We start from the raw sequence: 24,199 nt of genomic DNA on the forward strand, positions 1-24,199 counted from the left end.
CACTCCTCGCTGTAAGGGAGAGCGAAACAAGGCGCGACAAATTACGCGGCCAACGCTGCGTATGCGTTACGTGAAATGCGCTGAGCTGAGAGCAGCGCAGTCGGCAGCGGCAGCGGCTTTTGATGAATGAAAGTCAACCCCCCAACAACACACACACACACACCCGCAATACAGATGCCGACGTCGGCGTCGCTGTCGCCGAGCAATTTGCGCGGTAGCTGGCTATATTTCGAATTTGATTTCGATTTAGTTTCTAGTACTGTTTTACAAACCGACGAGTCCGGTTCTACTGCCCGCTGCAAGCAGAGCCGACTAGACCAGATCGGGATTCAGAACCAGAATCGGAATCGGTGTGTGGGATCACTGCCTGATCAGAAGTCAGTTGCAATTTCACCGCGTGCTCGGAACAACGCGCCTTTTCCGATCCTCCCCCAATCGATTCGGTCTCGTGCCTGAAAAGGGTTTTTAAATACGTCGGAAGTTATACTCAGCCTGCGGCACATGTGAATGCTTTTGATTGTAAGTGCTCGGACGCTTGCCTACTGCAGATGAAAACTATTAAAATATGTATCAGCAGTTGTTCAGAAAACAAAAAACAATGTAATACTGGGCATATTGCATCCAGTGTTTTAAATATTATATTGTGCAATCCTTCAAAGGAATAATAGGCCATTTTTATGTGTTATCTTGTGCAATCCTCTAAGGGAATTGTAGGCTGTAATTTATTGCACTGTTCTCAGTACATCTATTTGTTTCCAACCCTTTAAAATTATTTTAATTGGCTTTTTTATATCAACACACAGTTTTTTTTTTAGATTTGCAATTTTCTGTTTTTGATAAACTGCAAAATAACATATTTTTTGCAAATTCATTTTCGCAAATTAAAATAATGTTGAAATTATAACATAAATCTAGTACCATGTGTAAAAATGTTATGTTTTCGAATTAAAACATCATTTATTTACATTAATGATATATAATATTAAGGAACATTCAAAATTAAGCCGTTTTAAGTTGTGACTTCTTAAGTATAAAGTTTTTCATATTCTCAAATAGAAATAAGAAACGGTCGGTTTTCTATATTTATTTATTTATTTATTTACTTGTCATCTCATCGATTTACTCTTCTTGAGACCCAAGGGAGAAGCGTGAATAATTTCCGATTTCTAATGCTGATAAGATGCTGAACAACCGTTTAAATAACCTTGGTAGAACACCCACCCATTTTTGCACAGACAGATGCTTGTCAGACAGTTACCACGGTTTATGTATGTTTCGCTTTCTTTTTAATTATTTTTATTTATAGCGCACAAAGCACGATGCACCAAAATAGTTTTATCTTCTCTCTTGCTATAATGAAAAGAAAATGAGGGAATAGTTTGACTTGTAAACATATAATATCTAAGGGGATAAGTAAATTAAAAGTATAATAAACAAAATATTTGCAAATTCTAATAGCTTCCCTCGCGCATTGCCAACATTTTCTCACCTAAATAAAATATGTTTATATGACGGGCGAGTGGAAAATTGTTAAAAAAAAAAAATCCAATAAATGGTCGTTCTAATCGAGTTTGATCTTAACACTAATTTATGATTATTTACATTTTTAACCGCGTGCTCTTTGCGCTTTTAACTTTTAGTTTTGCGGAACAATGATGATCTTGATTAGGCAAAACTGATGGAAATGCAGAGCTGTCGTTTTGAGATAGTCAGACATACAGTCTATAGATTAAGGCGGCAAAGGCCGTCGGATGACTCGAGATTATAGCGTCATGCACCTTTATGCATGTGGAGGTGTACGTTCATGTTCCATATGAATTCATACCCATGGCTAATCATTTTATACAAATTAAAGGTTAGACTACGAAAAAATATGGTTTTCGCTTTTGACATTTTTATACCCTTGCAGAGGGTACTACAATTTCAGTCAAAAGCTTGCAACGCAGTGAAGGAGACATTTCCGTCCGTATAAGGTATTATATTCTTGATCAGCATCAATAGGATAGTCGATCAAGCCATCTGCCCGTCCGTCCGTTTCTACGCATATAGCTCCCATATAAAAAAATACCTTGTCTGTTTTTTTTTTCATAATTCTTCGAGATATAGTAATTGTTTATTTTTTCTGAATTACGGTTAAAAATTTGATAAAACCGGACGACTAAATCATATATGTAGCTCCCATGGAAACAATCGGAAAATTAAAAAAATGGAAAAAATTGTAACTTTTCTAATTTTCAATTTTTTTTTTAAAGTTCTTTTGGACATTGTAATGGTTTAACAGTTTATATTTTCGCATTTAATCCGAAAGATCGAATAATACCTTAAATGATTTTTAACATATACGCATATGGATGTTTTAAAAATATTTAATTTATGAAACAGCTGCAATGGTATATAATCTCCGGCTTGCCAAAGTTTGCTTCCTTTTTTTTTAAATTGTTTGTTCATGTTATAAACATCTAATTTTAAAACAAAATCTAAAGCAGAAAAGAATTTTAAGACAGTTCAAGATTTAAATGTTTTTCCAAAACGTAACTTTCCTAGGAACGTTTCTTTATAAACAGAATAAGAACTTAAACTTATTTTTATATTGAATTGTAAAATTAGTTTTCCTTTACGTTAACTGTTTGTCTTTATTAACTTTGCAATGGTTATAAACAAAATTACATAAAATTGTAAGAGCGAAGTTTAGTTAGTACATTTTTCACTGGAAATGCAAATAAATTCATAAAGAGAATTGCTGTTTTAACATCTGTCTAATAAATGGTGATAATAACTTTTATAGCACTAAGACATTAACAATTTTCAGATAGGTTCAGATCAGCTTAAACTGGTTCTGCTCAGGCACTTTATTAACAAATTTCCTCACATCGAAGACAAGTGGGTGGGTCAACCTTATACCCCTCGTATATCCCCTTTGTCTAATCCAACCCCCTCGAAATGCAAATCAATTTGCATTGACAATGAATTTGCTGGTCCTCGAACATGGGCTCTGAGTTCAGTTTGCATTGCATTAATTGGCTGGGTAGTAAAAGTGTTCCTATGTTATATAAGGCATAGTCTAGCGTGTTAATTAGTATGCATCTCTGGGTACATATTTGTGTTTGACTATCAACAACAATAAACTTGTTCGGCATTTGCGATCATGTAAACTGTCTGCCAATCAAATATGACAAAGAGATGACTCCGATAAATACCCAGAAAATATTTCCTAAATGGAAAACGGAATAATATATTGGAATCTATGGAAATTACAGTTCTAGCTAAACATCAAGCCAAGTTCAAGTTCACCCACGATCACGCTGGGTTGAGTGCTTAAGTGGGTTTTAGGTTACCAAATAATTATGATGAATTTTCCATCGACGGTCTAACTTCCGTTTAGTGTGTAACCCATCCTTTTGTCAATGAACTTGAATGATACCCTCGTCCGCTGATCAATGAAACTTCCTGCATATATTGCAATTGATATTCAAAGGCATCGGCGTCACAATTTAAACTAACTACACATATTTACATCGAACGCAATTTGTGCCTACGGCTAGACTTTATGTAAATAAATTCATTCACTGCCAAGTTCAAAATAAAAATATATGAATAAATATCTGTAAAAATATTTAATTGTATACAAAGACAATTTAATTAAAGTCATACGCGGCTTAGTAAATAAATTATAATATGCAACTACATTGCAAGTGCACTCAAATTCCGCTTGATATATATTAAAATGATTTTTTATCTATGGAGTGTAACAAACTTAAACGATTGAGATAAACACCCCTTGGCTTTGAATGATTTCACATGGCTCACTGGACTCACTAAACACAATTCCCAAATACACCTCAACCAGTTGTATTCATATCAATGAAAAGCATACCCAATTGTGGAGCCGATATCACCCAACAAATGACCGGGCACATGCCAATCATCCACTCAAAATCGGTTTCAGTTTCTGGACTGTAGTTACATCAATTAGGCGAACCGCAGATACCGACCACGGACCGAACCGAGAACGTGGGGCACATAATGGCATTATCATCGCGTCGGCCTCCCAAAGGGTGTGGAGCACCCAGACAATTGTGATCGGTGATCTCATTGAGGGTGAAATGCTGCAAGAGCTGAAAAGAAGTCGATACGAAAGATACTCTACATAGCTGAAAGATTTAAGAAAGGTCTTTTTATAAAATGTACCAAGGAATATTTTAAGTTGTCTCTAAAAGTCTATGTGGCACCCAAATTAAAAACAGAATTAAGCCGTTAAAAATAGTTTCTTAAATAATTTTCTAACTCCGTTTTTTTTTAATTTACCTTATGCGTTATCTGGGTACAAGAATGAGAAACTTTTTACCTTACCTAGGTTAGGTTTTTATTTATCTTAAAAATTTGCTATCTTAGATATTTAGGTACTGAATTATTTGTATTTATTTTCGTTTAATTAGCTTGATACCATTAAATTGAAAATTATATTATTTTCGCAAATAGGCTAAAAAAAAATAGCATAATTTCACTGCAACTTGAAGAAATATAAGAATTTTCTTTTTACATGTTTCTACAAAAAATCATAATTCAAAAAATGTTTTTTTTACCGTTTATCTTACCTAGATACTTGACAAATTGTGTACCTTTTACCGAACCTAGGTACTTATTTTCTCAAATACCTTGTACCTTACGTAGACCCAAAAACTAGTACCTTTCCAACGCTGAATATCTGTGGCTTAATAATAATGTTAATATGTACATAGTATTTGGAAATTGCACCCATGGACATTCTGCCTTATTAAGTTTTCTGGTTTCAGATCTTCGTAAATTGTGTATGAATTTTCAATAAAAGGAATGAACAATTTTAAAATTGGTTAAAATCGATTTCTTTAATTAGTTTTGTTGGCGACCCGTAAAACCCTTGTATCCCCTCAATAAAATTATTTTGAACTGTATACTATATTCATAGTAATCTATCAATTTGATACCTTTTCATACTCAGTTGTTACTATTTTAGTTCTTCTATTTTGAAACCGAGATTTCTGTCACTTGTTTAGTCACCTAACTTATTTAACTCTACCCCAAAGTGTTTGCTGCATTCTCATCTCGTTGTCTCCTCGTCAATTGCTATACAATTGGCTAAACAATTTCAAAGTGCTAAGATTTCTTGATTAATCCCAAATTGCCAGTCGTGTATCCCAATTGAGAGGATATTGTAATGACCCTGATGCAAACCGTGTCAACTGGAGTCAGATCTGTCTAAATCATTGATAACCGTCGGCTTGCATAAGGCCCGCCCTTGCACCCACTCAAGACGTTGTTTCATTTGTTTTCATTATTCGATCGTTTATGTAAATTTATTAGTTTGACACGTTTCCCAGCCACAAGGCTCTGATTAATTGAGCTGCATTCTTCTAGGAATTGTTGCTGTTTATCTCATGTTGTTTGTTGTTTCTCGCACATTTGCGCATAATGGTAAAAAGTGTCAGTGCTAAATGAGTGCTAATAGCAAACGATAGCTTCTTATTGCCCTGCAATGTTTGAGTTTCGTTTGTTGGGATTAACGGCATCAAGCTCGCGCTTCCGCTCTTTTTTCTCGAAAAGAGTTCTGAAAAACATTTCGAAATATATCCAACACTGAACAACATCCGTCCGGCTTCGTGTCAAAAGTAACACCCCCGGAGGTCAAAGGGGTGCGCATAAATCACAAAAGCCCAGCTGCCTGACTTGACTCGTTTTGGGGTTGTAAATGTCTGCTTTGTGCGAAAGCTCAGTCGTCGATCGCTGGTCGCCCGGTGTGGAGGAATCGCTACTGTTTAACCCCTTGGAATCATCTGTGCATCAGCAGAAACTAGTTTCACAGTTGGACTTTACGAGCATTTAGAAAACTTGACGTTCTTTTCACCTCTTCTGTAAATAAATAATTAATGTGGATTTCTTCAGTTGATAAATAAACCATTGTGTCTTATGCCTATTTAAATGTAATGTATTGTAATGTATGTATATTTTATTTTTCAGGAAACCCTTTTTTAGCTGACCGGATATCTTAGAGGCAGAGCATCGGCTTGGGCGACGCATCGAAAGTGCGAGAGGCGGGTTTCCAGCAGGACCCAGGGTTGTCCAGACCCTAAGCTTATCCAAGGAGCGCAACCATGACGCGACCCAAGCAGGATGGCAACAAGTTTAAGTCCTTCATGCAGGAGAACGTGCTCACCATGGCCACCGTTATCGGTGTGTTTGTGGGAGGACTCATCGGCTTTATCATCAAAAACAGCACGGGCGAGTGGTCTAAGAGGGAGATCATGTACATATCCTTTCCCGGCGAGATTTTCTTGCGGTAAGTGATGAAGATATAAAGAAAATTTGAAAATATATGAAAATAATTATAAAGTATTCTCTTTGCTAAATAGCTATACAACACTGTGAGCATGAAATTTAATAAATAAAATACTTTTACAGAATGCTGAAATGTTTGATTGTCCCGCTTTTGGTGTCGTCAATCACCAGCGCTATTGGTGGCCTCGATCTAAGCATGTCCAGCAAGATTGCTACCAGGTAAGTCACTAAAGTCAGATCCTAAGCCTTAATTTAATAACAACAACAAAACTCTTAACCCCTTTAGAGCCATTACATACTACTTTGTGACCACCATTTCGGCCGTCATTCTGGGCATTTGTCTGGTGACCACACTGCGTCCCGGCCAGGGAGCCAAGATCGTGGAGACCCAGACGGAGAGCATCGACAAGGCCTCCAAGGTGCTCACCCCAGACACGCTGATGGATCTAGTGCGGTATGTGGGGATCTGCCGATCACCGATAACCGAACCCCCAATCTGAATCATTTTATTTCTTTCAATAGAAACATGTTCACGGACAACATCATTCAGTCCACCATGTTCCAGGTGAGTCTCTCATCTAAGGCGCATCGTTCATACGCACTGTTGAACGGCGATTTAAGGGTACCCAGCAACGGTAGCAATTATTCAATTCTTTGCGGCTTAGCGTGAATTTGATTGAAACAAAGCGCGACACATAATCAAAACTGACATGATAGGGATACCACAATTTCAATTACAAACCAGATTCAAGTAGGGGGATTTTCACACAAGTATTCGCGGTGTGAGTGAGTGTCAGTGCTTAAATTTCAATTATAGCATGTACGGCGAGAGGGACAGACTGCGAATCTAAGGAGAGAGAGTGAGAGGGAATCGGTCATATCAACACGGTTTAGGAGGCCCCAGACGCAAATTGAATCAAAGTACTTGGCTCGGGTTGTAGCAGATATGTGGACATTGTACCTCCATAATTATATGCACATACGTGTGTCTGCTGATGTAGGTTGGCAACCAAATGAATATTCATGCGCCCAATTAGATTATTGTCGACTCAATGAAGGACAATAACAGACAAAACTAATGTTCCCTTATCCAGATTAAAAAGTGGAATTCAAAGTGGCTGCTGTATCGATAGATAGCTTGCTTGGGGTTTATAGATCAATAAAATTATCCGTTTACGATTTTGTAGGCTTATTCATGTTTGTGATGATCATAATATATCATTTAAATGCATTTTACTCGGTGTGTTTTTTTTTACTTCAAAATTATTATCTACATCTGTTCCATTTTAGCACCGCACTGAGATCTATGAGAACACCAGCATTAGCCCTGCACGTAAGTTCTTTTGACCATCCAAAACTCGTTAAGAATCTTATGCCTTGCCTACCTATATAGAACCCATGGAAAACTGGGAGTTCAAGTCGGCTCAACGAGAGGGCTCCAATGTCCTGGGCCTTGTGATGTTCAGTGTGATCCTTGGAACCACCATCGGAAGAATGCGGGAGAAGGGACAACTGTTGCAGGATTTCTTCACCACCCTGAGTGAAGCAATGATGACCATCACCTCATGGGTTATTTGGTAAGTGAAGCCTGAGTTGCAGGAAGTTCAAAATCTTACACACAAATGTTTAGGATTTCCCCACTGGGCGTGGCTTTCTTAATAGCCGCTAAGATCATTGAAATGGACTCCATAGCGGCGACAATACAATCCTTGGGATGGTATTTCATAACGGTCATGATAGGGCTATTTCTGCATGGTTTCGGTAAGTACTCAAAAACGAAGTAAGAACAGCGAAGTTTTTAAAACTTTTAAAATGTGATTGACAATTTTTTATGTCTTTTAAAGTATTGTGTTTTTTTGGTTGAAATGGTAAATTGTTAGTTGCTGTGCACGTGTACAAAAAATGTAGTTAATTAAATATTTTGTACTCAATTAAAATATTTTTGCTTTGATTTTCGTCCATTGCGGTATTTATTTTTTTTTAATTTTTCATTTGACTATTTTTGGAATTTATTTTAGTATCTGAAAATTTTGATATAAATTTAAACCATATTCAACATTTATTAAAGTATTTATAATAATTTTGTTTTATATTATTTTTTTATAGAAAGCATTGTATTTAAAATGCTGATTTATTATTTAATTTAAATATTTAGTATACAATTTTGAATTTAAAAGTCAGATATTTATTTTTACTACGCCATTTTTTGTCAGTGTGGGAATTTTCTTTTTGAAATTTGAGTATCATACATTGATCATAGCATTAGGGCTCGGAATGTTTCAAAAGATCTCCAAAGGACAATTTAATTTGATCAATAATACCATAATATAAAATAAATGGATATTTCTTCATTTAGGCACCATTGCTGTGATCTTCTTCTTGGGTACTCGCCGCCTTCCGTACCGCTACATCGCCAAGCTGAGTCAGGTGCTGGCCACGGCTTTCGGAACTGGATCCAGCTCGGCCACCATGCCACTGACCATCAAGTGCCTGGACAACATGGGCATCGACCCGCGGGTCACTCGCTTCGTCATCCCCGTGGGCGCCACCATAAACATGGACGGAACGGCTCTCTACGAGGCTGTGGCGGCGCTGTTCATCGCCCAGTACCGTGAGATGAGCTACTCCTTCGGCACCATCGTGGCCGTCAGCATAACGGCCACGGCAGCCTCGATCGGAGCTGCAGGAATCCCGCAGGCCGGACTCGTCACCATGGTCATGGTGCTGGACACTGTGGGCTTGGAGCCGAAGGATGTGTCCCTCATCATAGCTGTCGACTGGTTACTGTAAGCAAAGCAGCTGCAAACACAGAGGTTATTATCTGAGATAAATGGTAATTTATTTTCAGGGACCGCTTCCGCACCACCATCAATGTGATGTGCGATGCCCTGGGCACTATTTTGGTTAATCATCTGTCGAAGAACGATCTGGCCAGCGTGGACAGGGTGAGTGAAAACACCTTACCACTGAAGTAACTAACTTCTTTAAAGTTCAATTTCAAGAGATGTGTTGGATTTTCTTAATTGTTTTAAATACTTTTATAAAGCTAACTGCTCCCATTTTTTTCTCCAGCTGAATGCCGAGCCCCATGAGCTCCTCGAGCTGGGACCCAATGGCCACGAGATGAAGGAATGAAGGCAGTCTTCGCTTGGCGCCTATAACCGCAAACGATGAGTGGACATGTCCCGGCTGTGGGCCTGTTTCCACATCCTCCCCAGCAACGACAGCGATAGCGATGACTACGACGACGACGATGAGGAGTTTTAAGGGACGTCGCAGGATCAAATCGAATCGAATCGGGGCTGGGCGGAGTCATCATGTTTGTTTGCGGATTATTTGGGGTGACCAAGTCGAATCTAATTTCCAGATTGATCAGTTTGAAGCAGCTCCTCCGGCAGAGGCTAGAGTTTTGCCAGAGTACAAGTACTAAGCCAGCAACGAATTTAAGTGACATATTCGTTAACTAGTTTGTTTTTCCCAAAATTTAAGATCAAAGAAAGCGAGAACAGAAATAAGAGATTTAAGATGAAAACAAAAGAACATTTATCGTCTAAATTAGAGATACATTGAAGGTGTAAATAATTTTTAAATATAATTATATTAAATTGAGTTCAAATTTGCATTACATTTTCCCATATGATTAGTATTAACAGCAAAACGAATCGAAGGGTAATACTTAGGTTAATTTCAAGCAAACAATCCCAACTTTAAGCAATTGCATTTGATTAGGTCGCAAATTGTTGAGATTCGTATCTAGTATTTGTTAAACAATATTCTACGACTTTTTGACTTAGCAAAGCCAAACCAAACAACATAAAAAATGACAAACTTAAATTATAAAAGAGATTAATTGACACACTAACAAATAAAATCAATTTCAAAGCGAATCAGAATTTCAAATGCCGTTACAAGTTCGTGTTCATAGTTGAGCTTTGTAAATACTTAATAGCTTAAGTATACATACATAAAACTTTATGGAAATATTTATATTTAAAGCGTGCAAATCGAATTCTTGAACGACAATAATAGAGTGCTACAATCAGACATACAGTCAATTTATACGAGTAACAAATAATTTATTACATATTATTAAAATAAACATAAATTAGGTCACATCATTGCGAAAAACCCACGATGAAAAGATAAATACACAATAAAATAAATACAATATTCAAATGTTTGCCATGCTTTCAGCCAAAAAGGACAATTTTTAAGGTTACGAATCATCGAAATGTTTGTAGTTGTGCGTAGTCTAAATATATCTTTACTAATAAAACTTTATGGATATTAAACGAACTCTTTTGATATACTTATTCAAGGCTTAATCAACTTATATTTATTTATTCTGGCGCAAATTAACTTGGTTTGAGAGGCATTGTTTCGATGGTTCACTAAAAAGTCAAAAGTTTTGTCAAGATTAAAAATTTTTGGAAAAATGCTTAAATGAACTATTATGAAATTTTTAGATTCGGCCCAAGCAACTTAGATTAAACACAACTTTATCTGTTTTGGAAACAAATAAACTTGACACCCGTTAAAAGGTAAAAAAGGATACGATCAATTCCAGCATATGCTGACTTGAAAACTTTTAAATTGGTTTGTTAGGCATTGTGTTGATGGTTCAACAAAAAGTAAAAAGTTTTGTCGAGCTTAAACACCTTTTGAAAAAAAGCTTTTGAAAAGCTCATTTTACTAAGGCTGGAATTGCTTATACAGTTTTGTTCCTACGCAACTGTATTTAGAAAAGAAAAATGTTATAAATTAACGATATGTTTGATTAAATAAAGCTATTGGTCTAGCTGGCTATAGGTACTCATGTTTTAAATGTTTTTATAAAATATTTCGATTTTCTCGGAATATAGTTGTTGTTTCTGTAAATGTAAGAAAGGAAACCATTTTATCGATACAAAAGTGCTATAAGTACTTTATTTTTTTAAAAAACGCCTCACTTTCCCTTTAAAGTTACCACCCCTTTGATCTATTTAGGGTCCCATCTGCGAGTTCTTCTGTTACCCTGCCATTCTGAAACCCTTCTCCAAAAAGTAACTGCCCCTAAAGAAAAAAAAGGACATAACAAAAAGCAAAGCACCCGAAATATAAAATTGGGGGCCATCGAAAGGGGAAGAGAATCCAAGTGGAACTAGAAATCCAGGCAGGTCATCCAAACAAACAAATATATAATAAAGCAAAATAAAATAAAAGAAACAAAAAACAAGTATATTTTGATAACTTCTCAACAACTTCTTTTCTTAGCTGCACTAGCCACTTCGTTTGCGGAGCGCATACAGTTCTAATTTATTATCTTTTGCATGCGAAAGATTTAAGGATATACAATTTATGAGTCTTAAACTGACACCACTCCATTATGTACAAACCAAAATTCAAATTTTAACTTTATTGACAGCAGACAGCATTAGAAACACCAAAATTTTTGGAAAACATCTTTAATATTTAAACTTTGCAAGATACGCTTCCAAAATTATCCGTGAGTTAAGTGTTCAAACTATGCCCCAAAGCACCAGCTAAGCCACTTGGACGATCGCCAGCCATGCGTCAGAATGCTGTTAATAAGGAGCGTCCAATTTATCGGAGTGTCCAGCTGCTCACAGATGTCCAGTTGTCCACCATGTGTGAGAGCTATCGGATCCTCCTCGGTCCGATAACGTCCAGGAATCGGCGCTTGGCGGAGCGCCATCTCCATATAGCGATGATCGGCGAGCGGGCCAAGTACCGAGCCCAACAGCAATTCGCCGAAGAGTGTAAACTACCGATCTCCGGTAGCTTCCAGCCAGTCCCGCCGCCTCAGCAGCACTATGGTTCGGTGAAAGCAACGCCTGCCTTCCGGCAGCCCATCCCGCCGCGTAATTTCTGGCCCTCTTTCGGTTCCTTCAAATTGCGTAGTCCACCGCCGCCTACTAGATATTTCCAATATCGTGGGAAGCGACCGGATCCGGTCCTCGAGCCCCGTCAGTATGTTACATGGCGTCAGCGAAACAGTTTGGCCAACCAATCGGCAGCTGATCCAGGACCTAACATCCTTGGCTTTAAGATGCCCTTCTCGATGGAGGACTTGAGATCGAGAATAAGCAATACCATTAAGCGATTTCAGGGCGGAGGTGAGGAAGCGACGGCAATGAGGCTCCCAAAACGATGTGCTGACCCAGATCGGGAAAAGGATCAGAAGTACGAAAATAGATTTCAGGAAAAGTGTCATGATAAGCATCCCGATAATTACCATTATGCATATCAAGAAAGTTATCGAAATGCTTATCAAAAGGATTTTCAAGGGGACGACGAAGAGCAGTTCGACGAGGATGACGAAGAAGAGGCGTCTGATAGGTCCTTCCAAAAGCATCCTGATCATCCTTACGCCGAGCGAGACACGCTGTCCGATGTTTCAGATGACGAAGGTCACCAGCAGGATAAGAAAAATCAGGACTCCCGTAGGTCTCCCTTTCCTTTCGAACTTCGGAAACTCCAGGGGCTGTTCAACGGGGCGGATGGGGAATCTCAGAGCGAATTGGGCGACTTTAAGAGTTTTCACAGCCTGGCAAGCGTTTACCACGAGTTCACCAATCAAGTCCCGATGGCACGAACACAGCCACGCCCTCGGCATTGGTGGTGGTTGGGGAGGGAGGCGGCGGGGGACGAGCGGATCCCCGAGGCGGAGCGCACCACGGAGCAGGATCTAATGCAGGAGCGCGAGCTGAAGACCATAAACTACCTGAGCGAGGCTCCGTCGCGAGTGGATGATGGACTGCTGGAGCTGATGGGCAGGGTGGAGCTGCGCGACGACAGCGACGAGGAGGAGGGAACAGTGGTGCAGGGTCAGAGCGGACCGAGATCCCGATCCTACTCTGGGTTTTGCCGCCACATCTTCCATCTACTCTGCTGCGATCGCCACGGAAAACTCGATGCGGAAAAGCTGCGCTGCAGTTTCTTCTGCTGCTGCATGGCCTTCGCCATTTACATGGGCTTTAAGATGATGCGGTAGTGGCGCAAATGCAATGTACAATGTTATGTAAATGTCATTAGAAAAATCAGACATACCTCAGTCGAGAAAAATATTGCACGTTGAATTTGAAATTGTGTTTCACAGGCTTTACTAGTCATTTGCCTTTATTTTCTTACGTTGAGATATGCACTGTGTTAAAAATAAAGTAAAATGCAATAATCCAACTAAGTTGTTTTGTTTTTGATTAAGAGTTTTAGCCAAGCAGATCTAGATAAATCTTTTTGAGATCTATTTTAATATATTAAATAAAAATAGTTGCAAATTGGAGGCCAAGACTTGTTATTAGCATTAGTTTTTTTGAAAATCTAATAAAAGATTTTTTCAGTAGCATTATTTTTGAAAAATCTAATGAAATATTTTTTCAGTAGCATCACTTTCTTAACATGTAATCGAAAGTTTTTTCATAATCTTTAAACATTTTTAATGCTAATGATATATTTTTTGTTGGCATTACTTTGGTGAAATCTAATAAAATATTTTTTTCATTAGGATTTTTTTTTTTGACTATCTTATGCACATTTTGTTTATTAGCCATACTTTTTTTGATGTGGATGAAAATTGCTGTTATTAGCATTACTATTTTTTTATGATAATTGAATATCAATTCTAATGCTTTCTCTGTCCACCAAAATATATTAAGTTCGTTGGTAATTTTGTAGGTCATTTACATTCAAATAATTATCCACGTTTTAAGTTCACTGCTCTGGAAAATAATCAGGACATGTAACTGCATCTTGAGGGTTTGAGTTCCATTTGTAGGCAAATGGTTTTTCGCTGAAGAACGGGAAAATACGTGTCCTTATGCGCCACGTGTTTTCATCTGAGCCATGTTGTCGTTTCTGGCCCAATTCCCATTTTCAAGCTAGAACGGAAATGAAACTGTAATTATATTTATGTCGGCCTTAGTCGGATATAAGAACCAAGATGTTTCTTGAAGGCGAACTTCCCACATAGAAATGCATAAAATTAAGCTCTTCAATTTGTTTTTTTTTTCGCTTCTCACCGTTTGCAATATGTTGAAGATTAAATAATTTAAATACGTTTGTGTGTCAAAGCGATTAAATCTGATGCATCCAAAATTTTTTGACAAAACACCAAATTAAAGCACTCCTAAAATAAAGTTTAATTGTGTTTTGCAAACTTTTTTTTCCTTACACAAAAAAAAACTATATTTTCCTTTCTAAAAAATATTATAAAAAAATAAATTATTTAATTTGTTTAAAAATTAAAAAATAAAAAGCTTTGCACATTTTGGGTACTAAAAGTATGCCTACTTTGCAATTTGTATGCAATGAAATTGGCTCAGCCTAGTTGGAGGTGAGGAAATCTCATTGCTTTTCCACCGAGGCGCAAACTTAATGACTTTCGGCCATTTGCCAGGCTCAAATCTCCTTGCTGGACCCCGTACCTGCTGCAGTTTCCGTTAAAGCCAGCTTCGAAGCCGGGATTCCATTTGCTAGCGAGGAGTGGCCATAAATCTTCTTAAATGTCGCAAATCAACACGGCAAGTTACCTTTATCTAGCCCAATCTCAGTGCCAACTGCAATATCTAATTTACACAGGTAAGTGCGGGAGGTCATCCTCATCGTCCTCCAAATCTCCCAGCTTGTCCTTCTTCTGGAACGTGATCCGGTGTTCATGTAAAACGTACACAGAAGAAAAATTTCACTCAATTAAAACTTTATTGGACTGCTCTTTATTTTTTAGAAGATTTATTTTCGAAATTAATTTGCCATAAATAAGGGAAATAAACCACAAACCGAGACACACTCATCTTTGGCGCTCAACTAAGCAAACAAAATGTAATCAAATGCAATTGGCGTGACCGAATACTCAAGCGGGGGAAAGACATAAATAAAAGTTTGGCCATAAAACCACAAAGAGACATAAAATGGGCATAACAAATTTAAATGGCATAAACAATTGGCAACAAAGTAGCCTCCCCAATGGCCCACCCGCCTTGCAAACTGAACTATAGTACAAATCGCACGGTTTTTGACTCCGGCATCGGGTACATGTCTGCAGCTATAAAACGGGACAAGACTCTCGATTGGATTGGCAGGTTGGGGCACGCAAATTGAGACACTCGCTAGATTGGGCTGAGCACTCGGTTTGTCTTTATGCCAATTCAATTTACCGGCAAATCGAGCAACTGCAGAGCCAAAGCTTTAGACGGACCCCCAATTTGAGCCTGGGACACCGTAGGAAATAAACATAAAACGCAAAATGCCAAACGAAATGCGGACATTTAATTTATATTCTGCCAGCATTAAATGGCATTTTAATTTCTATGGAAGTCGTAAAAAGTCCTGAAAAGTATTTTCACTTTCTCTCTCTCTCTGTTTTCACATTTATGTCTATAAATTTATTTTGCACTTTTCCATTTCTCAATTGCGTGCAAGAGATTTTTACATTTAATTCAATTTGGCATCTAATGGATGGGGCGGCCGTTTGTGGGTGCTTCCCCGAGGGGCTGGGAGATGGCTGCTTACCAACTGGGCGTGGCCATGTCTGTTTTGTAGTCGTTGCGTGAAATATGGTCCTGACTACTTAGCAGTCTCATCTCCCCAAAATTGAAATCCGGTGGACGCACAGGCTAAATTACCGTTACAAATTTGCGCTACTTTGATGGCCACCACCTCATACTTCTTTCTTGCGAGGAGTCAAGGATTCATGCTCTAGGTTCCCGGCAATGTCATACAAAATTTATTTGCCCTACGTGCCTCTGGCGCAAATCTTCGCTTCGTCCAGAGGGTCAAGCAATTTCGACTTGGGCTAGTTTGGGACCCTCAAAGTGGATGTTGCTAATGGATTCAATAGGGAAAAGGGAACCAACTCACGGTTCGTTGGCAATGCTCTACTCGGAATTTTAGAAATATTCTCTATTGACACAAAATGTGGCCAACCAATTTTATAAAAACAGTTATTATAAGTTTCTTTTTTTGTTTAGAAATATTTAAAAACAAGGATTAAAGGAATAAGTCATTTAAAATTGAGATCAAAACATAATTATTTTTTTAGTAAAAATGTTTATCCAGTCTATATAGAACACGAATTATTGTTCAAAACATTTTTTAAAGTGCCTGAATATTACAAGTTAAACACAAGAAATATAAGAAAGTTATTGTCTGAAACATTTGTTTTACAACAAATATATTTTACTCTTAGGAAAATGATTAAAATTGTGGCTATAATAAAATGTATGTAAATAAATTTGAAAATCAAAGCGAGTTTACTTTTTGCTTCGAACATGGTTAATATGTATGCAAATGTAACCCAATACTTTCGCCACACAATTTTGCAACTCCGAACCGAAAAGCCTGCTTCATATTGGCCTACATTTTGGTAGCGAATTTAATAAAAAAAAAAAGTTGCCAAAGATTCGCTTAATGAACGAAACTGCAAATAAGCAAAACTAAATAGCGCGGCTAACGGAAAATGTTGGAACGGGTTGGATTTTGGGGGTGGTTTTCCTAACCACGTGGGCGAAAATGCAATTTTGTAATTGACTCACAATCAGTCGTGCGGAAGTTGTTTAGCTATGCAACATGGCTGCCAAATGCGCCAAACGGATGCAATTTGTGAAATATGCACGAAATAAGACGATAAAGCGACGTTCAAAGAGCTGGGGAATGCACAAGTCTCACCCAATGTAAGTGCACCCTTTTCCACCAGAGATTGAAATGTCAATCCGTTTATGGGAGTGAGACATGTCCCTGTCCGTATATTTGGTCCTGTCCCTGAGCTTGAGTGGAACAATTTTGTCGGATAGATTTCGATGCGGTTTTTTCACCAACTGGGGATAGTGCTTAAGGGTATATTGGTTTTTCTAAAAATATAAAACTTCTACAAAGATATGATGGTGTGTTAGATTTAAATTAATCAATTGTCAACAAGGACAAGCTTTGTTAGCTGGAAAACTCATAAGTTATTATGGTTTTAAATTATATTGAATGCTGTAGACATTAATTTTGCTAGCACAATTTAAATAATGTTTTAATTTTTTTTTTTTTAAAGCCATGAAACGCCTGAGCTCAATGTGTTTAATTTTTTTTTTTTTTAAAAACAGTACATTTCGTATAAAATGAGTTTATTATTGTTTGGTCATGAATATAAAATAAGTGTTCAAATATTTTAAAATTTTGTTATATTAAAATGTTTTATTATTATTTAGCTATCAAACAGGAATTTATCAGTTGCTACTCTCGAACTAGCCATATCATTTTCAGCCTGCAGTCGAGCCACAGAATGCTGCCAAAATGTCCGGTTGTCGCCTACATGTCTGAGCTGCAAGTCGCGCCGAATGCCGCTGACAGATGTTCCACCTTTGGACAGGAAACGGGCTACGGAGACAAACTATTTGGCTTCGCCGGGAACCTGAAGTCCTCGTAATAGTTTTTATGTGCGGTTGTCGCTTGAACTTCTGCCTGTGCCCTGCCATAAACGAACAATTTGTGTAATGCATTTGGTGAATGATTAGGTGGGCAGGGAAGATTGCGGATCGGTTTGGTGACCGTGAGGCGACAGGTTTTTGTGTTTCCATGTCCGGAAAGGAAGTCGTTCCCTGCAGTTTCATTTTTTATGTGAAAGTTGTGAAAAAGTTTGCACATATAAAATGTTTACATATTGACATTTGCGGATGCTTTTTTCACCACAAAGGGGCAGGTTTATTTAGCAAACAGTCCGCTTGAAAAGAGGGTATATTGAATGCATTTAGAAGGTTCTGCTTTAATTAAAATCAACATGATTGCGCTGAATTATTTTAACAAGTAGTTTGATATTTTGTGGTAGCTATTGAAGCTATTTGGTTCTGACACGCTTAAATAGGTTTAATCTTGTTGTGGTTCTAATTTAATAATGAAGATTATTTTTTTTTTTCAAAAACATTAAACTTCAATAAATTAATTTAATATAGCGATAAGTTAAAAAAAAAAATATCAAAAATAATTGACAATAAAAGCATTCAGTCGATTAAATTAGATGCTCAATCAATTATTTCTGTATCGCATCGCTTCCAACCGCCAATCAAGTTGAACAAACGCTCACTTAAACAACTGGATACAAACAAACCAAATAACATTTCTTACAGAGTTTTACTGATTAACAAAAAAAAGGCATGGTTTTTGACCGACACATATAATACTCTAGCAAAATTAATGACCGCATAGAATCATTTGGATGACCTAAGAAGTTTTCTCTATATTAAATATAAAATGACACATTTAACGTTTTAACTTTAAATTTGTGAATGATTCCTTTGCTGCTTTGCAATCTGCAGTTCAAAATGACAAAACCTTCTTCTAGGGTATTACATGGAATATTTAACCCGTCTACAGGCCCGCAGGAACAAATGTTTTCGTTTTCTTATTTTTTGAGGCAAATGTCAACAATTAATTTGGAGGCAAAATATGCGCAGTCTCAGAGAAAAATAAATAAACGTGAATAAACAGAGCTTCAGTATAAAAGTTGGCGAGGAAAATTCTTAGCGGCAAAGTAAACAACAGGGGAAAAGGTGGAAAAATGTAGGAGCAGTCTCGGCAATTAAAGTTGAGATTGCAGAGGCGGATCCCAATCCAGATGAGCAGGTGGCGACCGAGAGGCGGCGGAATCTAAGGCCTCCATTCTGAGGGAGCAGGTGGTATAATGAAGTCGATTGGAAGTTGAGTTCACTTGAGCTGGAATAATTTGTTTTAATGTTTATGTTGGCGCCCCAGGCACTTGCAAAGTAGCTAGAAAATTAACGATGGCATTATTATGTTTGCTAGTAAATATGAAATTCAAAAGCTAAAATGCATGCCTCGTTACACATGGCGAATAAACATAATTTCAAATTTGAATATTATTGTTCCTTATGGAAAGGGCTTAAACAGCAGGGAACATTATTTCCCTTTGGGACCCTTCAAGAAAAGACTTAAGGTCCGGAGCTGAATAATATATGAGTCCTTCTGTACTCCTTCGTCATCTTTACAACTTTAAACTTTGATCGAGGCCTAAGTAATTGAACCGCATCATGGGCCGTCATGTCCGGTCATCGACGTTGTCTGCTCCATTCAACAAGCCACTTTAATGGCAGTCCGGAGCTTTTCTTTTTCATCTTGCTTTCATTTACATGTCCTGTGAAGCATTCCGAACTTTTCCTCGACTCCTCTAGAATCTGTCAGATGTCTTTGATTGATTTGTTGGGCAATTTGCCACCGTCTGTTGTTCGTTGGATTGTGCACAAAGTTGTGTATGCTAGTGTCTTCGCTCCCAGTCCACTGAAATCACTTTTCTGCCACATTCATGCATGATTTATGTTTGAGCATATAAAGCTGCCACTGACGTAGTTGGGGAAATAGACTTGGGCAACAAGCTGGGGATGCAATCTCGAACCTGTTTTCCCATTAAGACGCCCTTTTGAACTGGGTCTCTGGCTGAAGTGTCGACGCAGATCTAGGGTTAAATCAATCAATGACTTAATGGCTTATTGTGAATATATTCTCACATTTCCATTGATTTTTCCATACGGCCAATTTATCAAGTGTCAGTCCTCGCGTTAATTAGATTAATAAATTACTCACAAACTACTTAAATAGGTTAGGGCCAATTAAACTGATAATTATTTAAGTCTGACATAGGAAAACATAAAGAAGGAAATGATTTGCAAGGTAGGGAAAAAAACCATTTAGTACTTTATTTTGTAATATTGATTTAATAACGAAACGCAAACAGCCAACCCCAATTTTTAAATGTTTTTAACATTGCCCTTTTTTTTAAATCAGTAAAGACATGGAAAACCAAAAGGTTGTAAAAGTTTGATGATCAGTCAACCTGTTCCAAGGAAATAGGATATGCGTCTGGAAATATATGGTTCGTTATTATGGCCATCTGCACCACGAGTCGTATGCGCAATAAGAGTATTAATTAATTCTGGCTGGCAGTCTCGGCCTCTGCAGTTAATGGCAGACAATTGACTGAACACAGCACAGCTAATTGATGGCAGGCGACATTTTCCCTTAACCCCTAAGCCTTCTTCCTTGGTTAGCATTGTTTTACTTTTCCCACTTCGCTTATGTGTGGACAAACAAAGTCAAGGCAACCGAGCACTGATTGATTGCGTTTCTGCTTCTGTGGCTAGAAGGCTTTCACTTAATGGATCAATAGACTTCTGTTTAGTTGGCTGACATGCTCGTGTACACTCACAATCACTCCTCGCACTTTTCTTCCATTTGTTATAAGGTAAATACGGTTAATAGAATCAAATTGGTTTCTCAGATTGCGTTAAATGCACTTCCCCTTTTCGTTTATGTGGTTGAAGCCTAAAGAAGTCTAAATGCATTGCTTTGCATACAAGCTAGAAGTTCTATGCTTTATTTCTTAACAAGTCAATACGTAGTAAATTTAAATCAATTGTGGTGGCTTGCCATTTTTAGGGAATGCAAGAAGAAACGCTTTAGTTGAGTGCTCCGACTTTTGGAAGCATTGTTAACCAATTTCAAAATAATAATAATATGCACCTGAAAATATTTGGGTTTTAGGTGGCGCCATTTTTGTACGGGTCGGTAGATATGTATTGACCAAAATAACATATGTATTGAGCTTTATAGCTGACCTCCAGCATATCACAAAGTATGTGGGTGAGGTCCCATTTTAAAATAAACTACATTTGGGCATTATTAGAATCTACATTTTAAGATCCAAATCTCTAGCTTTTATAGATTTTGATCATATCAAAAATTTGCATATTTAATAAACTCTCTATAAAAAATATGACAAAAAAACATAATATTATAGACTTTGAATTTTCTGGCTGAGGCTGATCTTCTGGAGCATGGTCCTTATACTTTATAGGGTCGGAAACGCTTCCCTCTACTCGTAACATACTTTTCAACAAATAGTTTCTACCCTTTTTATGTTTAGCACAATTAGAAAATAACAAATAAAAGAATTGGATTAATGCAGTTATTTTTTCTTTTAGGTGATTTAAGGACAGCGGAAGCGAAATCAAAGTAAATATAAATAGGAAATCACAATGTAGTATGTAGTAAAATTGTTATTTGATGTTGACTTAAGTAGGCTTTGGCTCAGGGGAAAATAACGTCATTTGACTTTTGCCAGCACAAAGCCCATTCCGCTACACGATAAAACACGATAAACACTAAATACAATTTGTTTAAAAAGTTTACATTTCTTAAGTGACTTTCAGCCAGTCCGGGAAATAAAATGCTCATCCCAGAAGTGGACATGTGGAATGTGTCCAAGAGTAGCCGGATACACCGTCTGACAATCTTTAAATGCGACAAACCGGGACTGAAAGTTCTGGACTACGCCTCAGTGCGAGGAGTTGATGCGTTTTACTTGGACTGCCAGGACTACAGGGATCATTTCAAAGACCCTTATAACAGGGTACACAAGCCAGCGAGGTTCAGGTCGTTTGGCAATTGCGGCAAGAAGTTGGATCCCGACGATCATCTCCTTGCCATGCCGCCCTTGTGGGGCGTCGATCGCCAGCCCATCGTCTACCCGATCGACTACCATTCCGATATGGCACTAGGCAGAAGGGACTGCGATCACATCAAGGCATATTGCTCCCCAACCGAGAGCCTGAGCTTCAAGCGATAGTGTTTTTCCATCCACTGAATTTCCACTGTTACTACATAGTTTAAATACAGTGTTCAGCATTGCAAAACGTAAGGTTAAGTTTATATTAAAATAAAGGTGGGGTGTTTATATTTTTTACATTTTTAGTTGCATAAATGAAAGAATCTCCTCTGAAGTTAATTTTCAATATACAATTTTAAATTTTATCGATGGCGCTGAGTCAAAAAACTACTACAGAAATTATAAGGTTCGGGGTAGCAAAATAGGAAAATATACCATTGCAGTTTGGAAAAATTCTCTACGAAAAAACAACAACACAACAAACAATTGTTGTTTTAGTTTCAAACTACGCAGACTATATATTTTTAAATTCGAAGAAGAATTAACACTTCTCCCTGAAATAATCTGACATGATCTAAAAGCTACCCGCTTATTTAATTGAGCTATTATAATCTTAGAAATTGTTATATTTGTAACAGCATCAGGTTCAATGAATATTAGTCAATAAACACAAAAATTAGTATTTATTACAAATTATTATTATTAATTTCCTTTCATCTTACATTAAAAACCGAATTTGATTAATGCTTAATTTGGAAAACGGATGTTCATACGTATATAAAGACTGTGAGTGGCGGCTATTCAAAATTGCTTTTGTTGTTCTCGGAACGCCTGTCAGACTGAGTCTGTCAATCTGTCCCCATATATATTTTCCTGGCTCTGGCTCTGTTGTTTCCCGTCAGTTGGGATGCACTCTTCACCCGCTTGCTGGCGTGCAAATTGCTAATGAATTTAATTCCCCTGCACACACACACATTCGCACACAACGCCGGGCAAAGCGGGAAACAGAAAGGAAAAGCGGGCAAAGCGGGAAAAGCGGGAAAAGGAAAACATGGCGACAGCTCTGGTAACATGTGATGTAAGCGACAAGTGAACTTTGTCTGTTGTCGGAAAATCTAATAACCGACAGCCAGCAAACACACAATAACACAGTTTGCAGCTTCTGTTTTGCCTGGTTTTAATTTGTGTTGAGGCCTGCATACTAAGTGGGGTCAACCGCAGCGGTATTGAAGGCTGGCAGCTTCGAACTGATTGAATTGCGAGGGCGGGACTGGGCGTGGTGGTTTCAGTTGATCCGACACGACCATTGCGAAATGGCCGCCCATCTCGCTCATCTGATTAAGCATACGCCGTGTGTGCGAGCCCATGAAAAATACACCGAATGCATTTTAGTGGCAAATCGCCGGGTGCGAGATTTGCAGCCTATTATCACACTCCCCTTCCAGTGTCAAGGCCAACTATATATAATGTTATTTTTGCCAACTCAATTTCCATCAGCATAAATCAAAACCCGTCTACAGTTCATTTGCATAGCGCCCGTCTCCCCGAAAATAGCCACGAAAATTGTTGAAAAATCTATTTCAACTTTGCAGACAAATCATATTTTCGGCCAGAGTGCAAAGCGTCAGAAACTTTACGGCAGCTAAAAACTTTTATTTTGTGAAATTTATCAGACGACCGACCCCAGTGGGAATTAAATGTTGATATTAAATTTGAGCCCTAGCTCAGGCACTGCTCTCTGCAGTCCGACTCCAGTTCGAATATATTCTTTGTGCCCAGACAACCACCGTAGGTAAAGGACTCGCACTCCAGCCGCTTCTTGATGAAGCGCCACATTTGGAACGAGGCCTTGCAGGGTCCAGTTTGACTTGGCTCATCATTGCATTTCTCTGGGAAATGGAGTTCCGGCATTATTCCCCAGCACCTGACTTTTTTCCACACACCATCTTACGCGCATTGTAGGACCAGACCACGACCACACACAAAATCAGAACAATAATAGTCCCACACTCAAATTTCATTTTAGATTCTTTTTGAATTTTCCCTTGGTTTTGATTATTTCGGCAGGGCAAAGGTGGGGATTCCGGTTAGACAGCACTCTTTACCTCACCTAGACCCATGCACTGAGCCTCGCAATCCTCCCCGTTATCAAAGATATTCTCCGTGTGATTGCAGCCGCCCCAGTGAAACATAATGCACTCCTTAAGGCTGCTGGAGAAGAACCATTTAATTTTGTAGTTTTTACATGATCCAGTCACCGTTGGCCTCTTCTCACACTTTGCTTGGGGTATGCTTGTGAATTAGAAAGGCATTTGAAGTCAGCTTAGATTGTTCTCACCCTTTTGAGCGCTCGAAAGTCCCACATACAGCATTACGATCATAAGGGAAAGCCAAACAACTTGTTGACCCATTTTGCTCTGACCTATGGGTATTGGATACTGGTTTGCCAAA

General features: G+C 38.1%; 4 protein-coding genes across 5 annotated transcripts; 3 read left to right on the plus strand and 1 right to left on the minus strand.

Annotated features, from left to right (window-relative positions):
• Positions 1-243: 243 nt before the first annotated feature.
• On the plus strand, positions 244-10,608 carry LOC128262329 (excitatory amino acid transporter 1). Of its 2 annotated transcripts, none has more exons than XM_052996510.1 (11): positions 244-519; positions 5,995-6,313; positions 6,436-6,531; positions 6,599-6,766; positions 6,835-6,877; positions 7,603-7,645; positions 7,706-7,889; positions 7,943-8,073; positions 8,669-9,098; positions 9,161-9,257; positions 9,385-10,608. In XM_052996510.1, the coding sequence occupies exons 2-11, from the start codon at positions 6,129-6,131 to the stop codon at positions 9,445-9,447; spliced, it is 1,440 nt and encodes a 479-aa protein (XP_052852470.1). In that variant the 5' UTR covers positions 244-519; positions 5,995-6,128; the 3' UTR covers positions 9,448-10,608. The 2 variants fall into 2 exon arrangements, with proteins under 2 accessions (XP_052852470.1, XP_052852471.1); XM_052996511.1 differs by lacking the exon at positions 244-519 and adding an exon at positions 5,748-5,888.
• Positions 10,609-11,674: 1,066 nt separating this feature from the next.
• Positions 11,675-13,487, plus strand: LOC128262328 (uncharacterized). The gene has a single exon (XM_052996509.1). It carries the CDS (start codon positions 11,861-11,863, stop codon positions 13,304-13,306), a length of 1,446 nt encoding a protein of 481 aa, XP_052852469.1. The 5' UTR covers positions 11,675-11,860; the 3' UTR covers positions 13,307-13,487.
• A 7,921-nt stretch (positions 13,488-21,408) lies between these two features.
• On the plus strand, positions 21,409-22,213 carry LOC128262333 (uncharacterized). Its single transcript, XM_052996516.1, has 2 exons — positions 21,409-21,996; positions 22,055-22,213. The coding sequence occupies exon 1, from the start codon at positions 21,530-21,532 to the stop codon at positions 21,926-21,928; it is 399 nt and encodes a 132-aa protein (XP_052852476.1). The 5' UTR covers positions 21,409-21,529; the 3' UTR covers positions 21,929-21,996; positions 22,055-22,213.
• A 1,254-nt stretch (positions 22,214-23,467) lies between these two features.
• Positions 23,468-24,159, minus strand: LOC128263398 (carboxypeptidase inhibitor SmCI). Its single transcript, XM_052998429.1, has 3 exons — positions 24,087-24,159; positions 23,859-24,029; positions 23,468-23,637 (listed from the first exon to the last, which is right to left on the minus strand). The coding sequence occupies exons 1-3, from the start codon at positions 24,157-24,159 to the stop codon at positions 23,468-23,470; spliced, it is 414 nt and encodes a 137-aa protein (XP_052854389.1).
• Between the last annotated feature and the right edge of the window lie 40 nt (positions 24,160-24,199).

The sequence above is a fragment of the Drosophila gunungcola genome, unplaced genomic scaffold, assembly GCF_025200985.1.
Source record: "Drosophila gunungcola strain Sukarami unplaced genomic scaffold, Dgunungcola_SK_2 000001F, whole genome shotgun sequence".
Taxonomy (NCBI): domain Eukaryota; kingdom Metazoa; phylum Arthropoda; class Insecta; order Diptera; family Drosophilidae; genus Drosophila; species Drosophila gunungcola.

What these genes read in the sequence shown, in the direction of transcription:
- LOC128262329 (XM_052996510.1), top strand. Translation starts at nt 6,129, where the DNA reads ATGACGCGACCCAAGCAGGATGGCAACAAGTTTAAGTCCTTCATGCAG. An exon ending in CCCGGCGAGATTTTCTTGCG is followed by an intron (nt 6,314 to 6,435) that starts GTAAGTGATGAA and finishes ATACTTTTACAG; the next exon opens with AATGCTGAAATGTTTGATTG. An exon ending in TTCAGTCCACCATGTTCCAG is followed by an intron (nt 6,878 to 7,602) that starts GTGAGTCTCTCA and finishes GTTCCATTTTAG; the next exon opens with CACCGCACTGAGATCTATGA.
- LOC128262328 (XM_052996509.1), top strand. Translation starts at nt 11,861, where the DNA reads ATGCGTCAGAATGCTGTTAATAAGGAGCGTCCAATTTATCGGAGTGTC.
- LOC128262333 (XM_052996516.1), top strand. Translation starts at nt 21,530, where the DNA reads ATGCTCATCCCAGAAGTGGACATGTGGAATGTGTCCAAGAGTAGCCGG.
- LOC128263398 (XM_052998429.1), bottom strand. Translation starts at nt 24,159, where the DNA reads ATGGGTCAACAAGTTGTTTGGCTTTCCCTTATGATCGTAATGCTGTAT. An exon ending in ACTTTCGAGCGCTCAAAAGG is followed by an intron (nt 24,030 to 24,086) that starts GTGAGAACAATC and finishes GCATACCCCAAG; the next exon opens with CAAAGTGTGAGAAGAGGCCA. An exon ending in GGCTCAGTGCATGGGTCTAG is followed by an intron (nt 23,638 to 23,858) that starts GTGAGGTAAAGA and finishes TCCATTTCCCAG; the next exon opens with AGAAATGCAATGATGAGCCA.